Source organism: Arachis duranensis, chromosome 3 (genome assembly GCF_000817695.3).
Source record: "Arachis duranensis cultivar V14167 chromosome 3, aradu.V14167.gnm2.J7QH, whole genome shotgun sequence".
Classification (NCBI taxonomy): Eukaryota; Viridiplantae; Streptophyta; class Magnoliopsida; order Fabales; family Fabaceae; genus Arachis; species Arachis duranensis.
Window position 1 is genome coordinate 1,606,434 of NC_029774.3, and position 11,013 is coordinate 1,617,446.

The following is an 11,013-nucleotide window of genomic DNA, read 5'->3' on the forward strand; positions in this document are numbered from 1 at the left end:
ATACTCCAATATGCCTGAAAGCAATAATATAACCCCTATATATATACACACACTTCTCCACTAATCCAACACACTCATTCCAATCATCACACATTACAATTCTTCAAAGAGTGTATCTATCTCTAAACACTAAAGGCTAATAATTGAATAAGCAACTGAATATAAAAAGATGAAGAGGCAGCAGGTAACAGGATTGTACCTTGTCTTGCTAGTGTTGTGCTGCACCATCATTCAGGCATTTTCACAAACACCTGCGGCGTCCCCAAAACCAGCACCAAAAGCAGTAGCATCACCACCAAAGGCAACAACAAAAAAAGCACCGTCACCAAAGCCATTGGTGCCAACACTGCCGCAGTCACCAGACTCATCAGATGCAGCACCAGACGACATCACAAAGATTCTGAAGAAGGCGAAGATCTTCAACGTCCTAATCCGTCTGATGAAAACAACAGAGATAATGAACAACATCAACTCGCAGCTCATAACCGCCAAGACCGGAGGCATAACGATCCTGGCGCCGGACGACGACGCCTTCTCCAACCTCAAGGCCGGATTCCTGAACTCATTGGACGAAAAACAGAAGATAGAGCTGGTGCAGTTCCACATACTGCCGGAGTTTGTGGCCAGCAACAACTTCGACTCTTTGGCGAATCCGGTGCAGACAGTGGCGGGAAAAGATCCGGAGAGGCTGCCGCTGAACGTGAATGCGTTGGGGAACAGTGTGAACATATCAACGGGAGTAGTGAATGCGTCGGTGGTGGGAGTTGTGTACTCCGATAACAAACTCGCCATATACAAAGTGGATAAGGTGCTTCTTCCTTTGGATTTCTTTCAGAAAGCTAAGCCTCCTGCTTTGGCTCCCACCGCTCTCGCAAAGGCACCTAAGTCAGCTAAAGAGAACACCGCCGCCGACGATCAAGACGGTGACGCCACTCCCGCCGATCAGAAAAAATCTGCGGCTGTGATTATTGGAAAACCATTGGTGTCAGTTGCGATAGCTTCTCTCGTAGCAGTGCCAATGATGATGTGGAGCTGAAGAAGATGAAGAAGAAGAACATGATATTTCCATTTGGAATCTGTTAACTTCTTCCAGTTTCTTTATTTCTTTTTTTTTTTTCGTATGTCATCAACCATGCATATGCGATTTTCTTTTAATATATAACTAAGATTTTGTTGTTCTGTGTGGTGTTGATTGGAAAAGTAGTTAAGTTTAGGGTGAGATCTGCGATGAAATTGACATGGGTGTTCGGGTGTGGTTTGAAATGCATCGTATCTGAATTTTTTTTTTGTTACATTTAGTACCAATTTTTCTTTTTAGAAAATTCAATCCGATTCAATTTTATTTAATTTCAAGTAGTTTAAAATTTAAATTGAATAGGATTTACAGTTTTATAAATTAAAAAAAATAAATATATATAACAAGATTTTAATATTAAATCTTTAACAATGGCATAATAAATTGTAATATTATTTTAGAAAATCAGCACTAATATAACAATAAAAATGACACTTAACTAGTAAAAAAGTGAGTAATCTTACGTCATTAGATGTAATCTCATACTATTAAAAATATTAATAATGATTAATTAATAGCTACAAATTACAAAATCTACTGACTCCTTAGCACTCCTCTAATTTTTTATTTATAAAAAAAGGCAAGCAGCACTTACCAAGATTATAAAAATATTAATTTTACATCAATAATAAGAAGATAAATATTCTATATATTGATCGATAATCTAATAATAAATATAATATTTGATTACTAAAAATTTAAAAAAATAAAAATAGAAACAAATTTAATTCATTTCTATTTCTAGATCTATATACACGTACGATAATACAATAGGATACATCTTTTTCTCTATATAAATTTCTTGATTCTAAAAGTTTTTCTATAAACAAAAGTATTTTTTGTAGAAATTTTTTCCTAAATTTAAAAAGATCTATAACATTAAAATAATACCAACAACCATAAAAAAAACTAAAAATATCACCACAAAAGAGGAAAAAATATCATGAATAAATTATAAAAAAAAAAACTAAGAACGAAAAGCAAACAAACAAAAAAATTAAAGGAAAGAAAGCACCGACGGAGCAGTGTGGACGAAAGAAGACGGGAAAGGAGTTGTGAGAATCGAATCGGTTTATATTCAACGATTTAATGGTTCAACCAAGATTAAACTGTAATTGAACCAATTTAATTAAATATTTAATAAAATCTTTAAAAATTTAATTATTTTTAAATAAAATTTAAAATATATTTTTTAATTAACTTCTAATAAGTTCTTACAAAATAATGAACAACAATTCTCAAAACAAATATTCAAAATTCAAACCCAATAAACTAATTATGTAGAAACAAGTTTTTAGAGTTTCAAAAAATAAAGAAAAGAAGAGTACTTGAGAGTACTTGAAAAAAAAATTAAAAACAAATTAATTGTGACTAATCAGTAACAAACAAAAAAGTGAGACAAGCCCACATCAAAATCATATATACATAGCTCATAAGAATTTCTCAGCAAATTTTTGTAGCACAGCCTTAAAATCTTTTGCGGGTTTGGATCTGCCATCTTCTTGCTCGCCTGCAAAATAAATATTTTGAAATTAAAAGTGTTGAAGTTCATGGCTCTATCACGGGTTAAATAGGATTAGGGTTCTTCAGAACGGGATTTTGATTGAGAGAGAAAAAAAAGAGGGAGGGGTGATGTGTGTAACAACGATGACGTTAGCGATTGCAAAGCTCTGGAAAAGTTGACGGGAGGGTAACAGCCACATGATGTCTATAAAATGGCTCGATTGTGACGGCAACGAGGTGAGCGAGAAAAATGAAATGGACGAGCTTGGTAGAAGATGATTTTAGAAGGGAGGGGGTTATGCGTTTAGGTTGGTGTTACCATTATTTTTTTTAAAATGGCTCTAAGGGGATTTTTCATTCTCTTCCACTTATTTTTCTCCCTCTCTTGATCCCTTCTGGTTCATCAAACTATCAACACATCACAGCTTGAACAGCTTAGGACATGAGATTTGCTTCACGGTGCCCGTGAGCCAAGCTCTGAATCAAATTTAAAAAAAAGTTGTAAATCGAGATCCAATTCAATTTTGCCATTTTCTTTCTATCCCTAATTTTTCTTTCGACATTTTTTTCATTCTTACCTCTTCCTTCAAACTCATCCAATAGAGTTTGATGAGAGGCTATTTCGCAAGATTCTTTCCTGGTGAATATAGTTGTTCCGATCAACGAGTTGGAAGGAAGAAGATCTGAATCCTTGTTACTCTGTGATTCATTGATTTCTCAAAATGGCGAACATGGTAAACAGATTCTCCCATTGTAGAGGTCGTGAAGCTACGTTGGCATGCTCTCATTATAACACAAGAGATGTATGCTATAAGAAGCATGGGTACTCATCCCATTTCTATCAACGGCAACAACATAACACCACCATCAATTATGTGACCAATGGGGGAATGATGATATACTCAGTGACAAACAAGTGTGCAGCAACAACCTCATAATGCAAATCAAATTTTGACTAATTCCATTCAAACTTCCACTCGAGGTAAGAATTCACTCTAAAATCTGCACTATGGGTCATTGATTCCGGTGTAACAGATCATGTGACTTTTGACTTAAAAGATTTTGCAAGCTTTTAAATTATTTATCCAATCAATGTGATATTGCCAAATGGGACCAAAACTGTTAGCACCATCATTAGCACAATCACATTCTCTAAAAAAAATTTTCTCAAAAATATTTTATACATTCCTTCTTTTGATTTTAAATTGATCTCTGTGTCAAAGTTAATCTCAAACTTACATTGTCAACTGTTAATCAATGATAGGTGTTGTGAGATACAAGATCAATCCACATTAAAGATGATTGGCATTGTTGAGTGTATAGAAGGGTTATATACAATGAGTAAAGAACCAAAATTCTCTCACTTACCCCCTCTTCCAACAAAGCAAACTTCATTGGCGGCAACTACGACTACTACTTATCCCACCACACTTTCACACAGTAAGTACAACAACATTTGGCATCTTATATTAGGACACATACCATGCATAAATTGATTTTTCTAAAGAAGTCTTATTATTTTATAGATTGTATTGCTTCAAAATTTCCTTGTGATTCATGTCATTTTGTAAAACAAAAGAAATTATCTTTTAATCTTAGTACAACTGAAATAAAAATTGTTTTGACTTAATTCATATGGATATCTAGGGTCCTATTTCTGTCCCTTCCAATAAAAGACATAGGTATTTTTTTACTGTGGTGGATGGCAAGAGCAGATTCACTTGAATTTTTTTTATGAAAACCAAATCTGAAGCATCACAATTGGTTATTAATTTTGTGAATTTTGTTAGAGTACAATTTGAAAAATATGTTAAGGTAGCGTTTGGTGGAGAGATAGAGACAGAAAAACTAAGACTCAGAGATAGAGACTAAGAAACAGAGATTGAAATAAATCTCAGTATTTTGTTTGGTGCAAAGTGAGAGACAGAAATTGAAACAAGAATAAGATTCTAATTTAATTTATACAAAGGGTAAAATTAGAATTAATTAAATGAAATAAAGGTATTTTAGGTATAAAATGTTATTAAAGTTTCAATCTCTATCTCTAAAAATTTTAGTCACCTGTGTCTCCACTTTTTGGAGGTACTGAAATACTGAAATTTTGGGGACAGAGACAGAAATTTTAGTACTAGTCTTTGAGCCAACAAATATGATATTAAGTCTCAGTCTCTCAGTCTCTGTCTCAGTACTTCAAAACAAACGCTACCTAAGTGTATAAGGAATGACAATGGGCCAAAGTTCACTCTAAAATCCTTTTTTGCATCAACTGAAATTTTATATCAAACTTCTTGTGTAGAAATACCAGAGCAAAAGGGGATTGTAGAGAGACCAGCATATTTTAGGTGTTGCTAGAGTACTGCTATTTCAATCAGGAATTCTACATTATTTTTGGCAATACGCAGTTGCTCATGCCATCCACCTAATTAATAGGCTGCCCAGCACTAACCTGGATAATGTTAGTCCTTACAAACTTTTGTATGGTAACTTACCTAACCTTTCATATTTAAGAGTATTTGGTTCTCTTGCATATGTCTCCACATTAACAAATTCAAGAACAAAATTAGACCCAAGAGTCAGAAAAACAAGGGACAATTGATGTCCAACAGATCCGTTCAAGTGACAATCTTGCAAATTTATTCACAAAGTCACTCCCAAAACCCTCATTTGAAAGATTGGTACATGAGATTGGGATGCGCCGATTTCGAGACATTAAATGATGTCGGCAAGAGGGGGAGACTATACTCTTTTTTCCTTGGTCAAGTTTTTTTTCTCATTGAATTTTTCTTGACAAGGTTTTTAATGAGGAAGTCCCCATCACAAAGGATATTGTACTCTTTTTTTCTTCACTAAAGTTTTTTTTCCATTGGGTTTTCTTTAGTAAGGTTTTAACGAGGCAATAATCCTAAATGATCATCCAAAGGGGAGTGTTGTGATAAACATGATAACGTGGATGACCATTCAATACTTGGGCGGCTGATTTTTCCTATGAAAGAGTGAAGCTCCCAAGTTAAATTGAGCATTAATGAAGTTTGAAAATTTAAAACTTCACTCATGTATAAATAGAGGCTTAAGCCTTAGGCAATAACACAACAACAATCAATACAGTATCCTCTCTCTCTCTTTCTTACATACGAGACTACTTATATTAGTAATATATCAGTTACTTTTATTATATCAAAATAATTATATTAATGAACATTAATACTACTCAGTTTTAAATTAGGAACAAAGGATTTTTGACTTATTGATTTAAAATCAAAGGAAATTTTCATATCCAAAAATGTAACTTTTTATGAAACTCATTTTCCATTTTTATATTCCACTAGCACTGATATTTCTGTGGTACCCACTCGTACTCCATAATGCCTTGATCTTTTTCGATATGATACACCATCCACACATTATTTGCAATCACCCACACATACCACACTCACAGATTCAAATGAACATTTCTCAAGCTCAATGCACTCACCAATTTTCTCACACACTATTGCACCCATTACCACACCACACACTAACAATGCACCTGCATCACAATACTCTAACATCACACATGACTGCATTACTAGAAAATCTAAAAGAGTAAAAAAAACCGCCTGCTTATTTGAAGGATTATCATTGTATGACAACCCACACAGCTCACTCTAGCAACTTTGCCAACTCTAACTCTTTATATCTTATCTCACAACACTTGTCATATGATAAACTAACTCCAAAATATAAGTCACTTTCTCTAGTCATTACCTCAAATCAAGAACTTAGCACTTATGAGGAAGTGGCTACACATGAATGTTGGAGAAAGGCAATACAAGATGAATTGACGGCTCTAGATTAGAACAGAACTTAGTGTCTCACTGAACTCCCAAAAGACAAGGTTGTAAATGAGTTTTTCGGGTAAAATTCAATCTCGATGGCACCATAGAGAGGCACGAGACTAGTTGCAAAAAGATTCACTCAAGTGTAAGGAGTAGATTATGGTGATACTTTTAGTCCAGTTATCAAAATGACTACCTTACGAGTAATATTAGCATTAGCAGCGGCAAAGAAATGGCATTTGAAACTGCTGTACGCCAGCACTGTCTTCTTTCATGGAGATTTGCACAAGAAAGTTTATATGAAGATACCACCCGGTTTAGCTGTGTCACAATCAGGTTTGGTTTGTAAATTGCAAAAGTCTCTATATGGGCTTAAGCAAGCAAGCAGGCAATGGAACATTAAGCTCACTCAGACTCTTGTGGATGCTGGTTATAAGTAATTTTTTTATGATCATTCACTCTTCATCAAGAAACAATATGAAAGCTTCACTGCCATTCTAGTATATGTTGATGACTTGGTTTTAACCGGGAATGACATTGGCGAAATCAATTTCATCAAGCAAAATTTGGATGGCAAATTCAAAATAAAGGATCTTGATGATCTCAAATACTTCTTGGGAATTGAAGTAGCACGCTATAATTCTGGAATTCACATTTATCAACGGAAGTACACCATGGACCTTCTCCGGAAATTTGGTTATCTAGATTGCAAGCATCTCTCTACCCCATTTGATTATAGTCAGAAATTCTCAAAGGAATCAGGTACCATTTTAACAGACAACACTGTTTACAAACAGCTCATCGGCCGACTCCTTTACCTCACAAACACTAGACCCGATATCTCTTATGTTGTGGGACGTTTGAGCCAATTTTTGGACTGTGCAACTACTTCTCACCTATAGGCTGCTTTTCGCGTGCTCCGATATTTAAAAGGCCGACCTACAACTGGTCTATTCTTCTCCTCTACTTCTAATCTGTATCTCACTGGATTTGCCGACGCTGACTGGGCTACCTGTGCTGATACTCGTCGCTCCGTTTCCGGTTATTACTTCATACTTGGGAACTCTTTCATTAGCTGGAAGAGTAAGAAGCAAATCACAGTTGCCAAGTCCACTGCAGAAGCTGAATATAGGTCTCTTGTTGTTGCCACTTGTGAAGCTAGTTGGTTATCTTTCTTAATGAATTTCATTGGTTTGCCGCTTTAAAAGTCTATCACTCTATTCTGTGACAACCAATTAGCTATTCACATTGCCAATAATCACATCTTTCATGAAAGAACCAAACACATTGAAGTGGACTACCGCATTGTTCGTGAAAAGCATTTGTCTAGTCTCATTCATCTTATGCAAGTTCGTCCCAAAGATCAACTTACTGATTTTCTTACCAAATCTCTGCCACCAGGTCATTTTCTTGCTAATGTTTCCAAGTTATGATTGTTAGATTTATACAATTCTAACTTGCGGGAGAGTGTTACCTAGATTTTTTTTATCAATAATAGGCTTACCATTATAATTATTTTTTAGTGAGAGTATATAAAGAGTACATAGTATATAAGGTGTAATAACTCAACAAATATTTTCTAAGGGGATTTTTCATTCTCTTCAACAATGAGAAGAACTTATTCTTCTCCCTCTCTTAATCTCTTTTGGTTCATCAAACCATCAACATCACAACTTGAACAGCTTAGGACATGAGATTTTCTTCGGTTGGATTTAGGAATTGGGACTGTGATAGTGGGCTTTCTCTTTTTTTCATCAGTTGGATTTGGGAATTGTGACTGGGATAGTGGGCTTTCTCTTTTTTTCTCAGGTGTTAAACAACGCCGTTCATGAAACAAATGACAAAACCGAACCTTTAAAAAACCTGGTCGGTTTGACTAGTTCTTCAGTTAACTATCGGTTCGGCCAATTTTTAACCGATTTTCTACAGAATGATTTTGGAAGACAACCGAACTACCCGACTGGTTCTCAGTTAACTCGGTCGAACCGACCGTTTCGATCTGACTTTCAGAACCCCTAAAACTACTCATCCTAAAATTTAAACTGATATATTAATAATTTTATCTCTAACATTTTTTTAAGTAAGAGTCTCTTTTGGATTCCTTGATTTTTATGTAATTTTTTTTAATTTATTTTATGCTATTGTTTTACTTTTAGAGTTCACTGAAAATTAAATTTTATACTCTTATATTATATTATGAAACTATTTATCCTAAAAATTTAAATTAATAAAATAAAAATAATATTAATAATTATATCTGTAACAAATTAAAAAAAAAAAGAGAAGTCACCATAATCTAGACGGAGGCGACGACAACCCTCAAGAGAGCAGAGGATGTTAATTAAAGAAACATTATTTTTTTGGTTTTGCTTTAGTTGATTTGCATCTAGTAATGCATACAATTTTTCAAGCACCAAATTTGCTAAAAACATATACTATTTTGATTTAATTTCTTTCTTAAATTTGTAAATTTTAGTTTAATTTTAAAAGTTGTAGTTATTTTTATTTAATTTTTAAATTTTATAAATATAATTTATAATAATTTTTGAAATAATTTTTAACACATAAATATTAATACAATGCTGATGAAGACAATTAAATATTATACTAAAATATATAAAATGATGAAATTTTAATTTCAATGTTCAAATAATTCAAATATTATATTAATTATTTTGAAAGAAAAAATTTTAATAAACACTAAAAAAATAAAACCAAAGTCATTTTATAAAATTCAGCATAACATCGAGAGTGATTCACTTCTGTTAACATCTAGACATTGAAAATTATTTTTAAAAACGAATATAAGTCACAAAATTTAAAAATTAAATAAAAATATTTAAAATTTTAGAAATTAAATTAAGATTTCATGGAACTTCGGACTAAAAAACTCATGCAAAAAAAAATTACGTACGCAAGGAAACATACTGAAGAATGTAAATCAAAAGATACAAAGAAAGAAATTGACGATCTTATAAAAAAATAAATGAAAAGGAAACTAGAAGGAGCAGATTCGAAATGGTCAAATGGATGATCTCATCTTCTTCTTCCTCAATTCCACATCACTGCTACAAGAAAAGCTACAGCAACTGACACCAATGGTTTTCCAAAAATAGCAGCCGCAGATTTTTGCTGATCGGCGGGAGTGGCGTCACCGTCTTGATCGTCGGCGGCGGTGTTCTCTTTAGCGGCCTTAGGTGCCTTTGCGAGAGCGGTGGGAGCCAAAGCAGGAGGCTTAGCTTTCTGAAAGAAATCCAAAGGAAGAAGCACCTTATCCACTTTGTATATAGCGAGTTTGTTATCGGAGTACACAACTCCCACCACCGACGCATTCACCACTCCCGTTGATATGTTCACACTGTTCCCCAACGCATTCACGTTCAGTGGCAGCCTCTCCGGATCTTTTCCCGCCACCGTCTGCACCGGATTCGCCAAAGAGTCGAAGTTGTTGCTGGCCACAAACTCCGGCAGTATGTGGAACTGCACCAGCTCTATCTTCTGTTTTTCGTCCAATGAGTTCAGGAATCCTGCCTTCAGATTCGAGAACGCGTCGTCGTCCGGCGCCAGGATCGTTATGCCTCCCGTCTTGGCTGTTATGAGCTGCGAGTTGATGTTGTTCATTATCTCTGTTGTTTTCATCAGACGGATTAGGACGTTGAAGATCTTCGCCTTCTTCAGAATCTTTGTGATGTCGTCTGGTGCTGCATCTGATGAGTCTGGTGACTGCGGCAGTGTTGGCACCAATGGCTTTGGTGACGGTGCTTTTTTTGTTGTTGCTTTTGGTGATGATGCTGCTGCTTTTGGTGCTGGTTTTGGGGACGCTGCAGGTGTTTGTGAAAATGCCTGAATGATGGTGCAGCACAACATTAGCAAGACAAGGTACAATCCTGTTACCTGCTGCTTCTTCATCTTTTTATATTCAGTTGCTTATTCACTTATTAGCCTTTAGTGTTTAGAGATAGATACACTCTTTGAAGAATTGTGTTGTGTGATGATTGGAATGAGTGTGTTGGATTGCTGGAGAAGTGTGTGTATATATATAGGGGTTATATTATTGCTTTCAGGCATATAGGATTATGATTGGTTGGTGAAATGTTTATTATGGTTTTGTGAGATTAGATTGTTGTTGTGTTGATTGTGATTTGTGAGGGTATATCACATCTTTATGTGATGGAGAGAGAAAGGATCTTTTATCTAATTATGGATTATTATTGGCAACTTTGCCCAATCAACCTTTAGGTGAGAATAGGTTATGATGATTATATGAGGTTAGGATATGGTGAGTTGATAATACATAATGGACATGTGATATGAGATGCAAGATGCATGGTTCTTAACATCTTTGTGCATAGAATGTAGGTTGGAAAGGGAAATGGCAATGCACAGAGGAAACCTTAGTATTAACCAGTTAATTGAAAAAGAATATCAAATAGGAACAGCTACCCTCATTAAAAAAATTAAAATAAAAAACCACCAGTTTTAAAGGTGTGTAAGCAAATATATCATCAATGAAAGGTGTCCACTTATGATTTTCGTATAATATTCCTCCGAAAGTTAATTAATAATTAGTGATGTTATTGATAGATGGCAGAGTAACCAATTTTGTGAATATCAAATTCT

The 11,013-nt window shown here is 34.6% G+C and overlaps 2 protein-coding genes across 2 annotated transcripts; one reads left to right on the forward strand and one right to left on the reverse strand.

Annotated features, from left to right (window-relative positions):
- The first annotated feature begins 78 nt into the window (after positions 1–78).
- Positions 79–1,287, forward strand: LOC107476942 (fasciclin-like arabinogalactan protein 11). Its single transcript, XM_016096892.3, has one exon. It carries the CDS (start codon positions 170–172, stop codon positions 1,034–1,036), a length of 867 nt encoding a protein of 288 aa, XP_015952378.1. The 5' UTR covers positions 79–169; the 3' UTR covers positions 1,037–1,287.
- An 8,017-nt stretch (positions 1,288–9,304) lies between these two features.
- Positions 9,305–10,399, reverse strand: LOC107476940 (fasciclin-like arabinogalactan protein 11). The gene has a single exon (XM_016096889.3). The coding sequence runs from the start codon at positions 10,300–10,302 to the stop codon at positions 9,445–9,447; it is 858 nt and encodes a 285-aa protein (XP_015952375.1). The 5' UTR covers positions 10,303–10,399; the 3' UTR covers positions 9,305–9,444.
- Between the last annotated feature and the right edge of the window lie 614 nt (positions 10,400–11,013).

Bases quoted from the DNA above. Each gene is read 5' to 3' on its own strand.
- LOC107476942 (XM_016096892.3), top strand. From the start codon at position 170: ATGAAGAGGCAGCAGGTAACAGGATTGTACCTTGTCTTGCTAGTGTTG.
- LOC107476940 (XM_016096889.3), bottom strand. From the start codon at position 10,302: ATGAAGAAGCAGCAGGTAACAGGATTGTACCTTGTCTTGCTAATGTTG.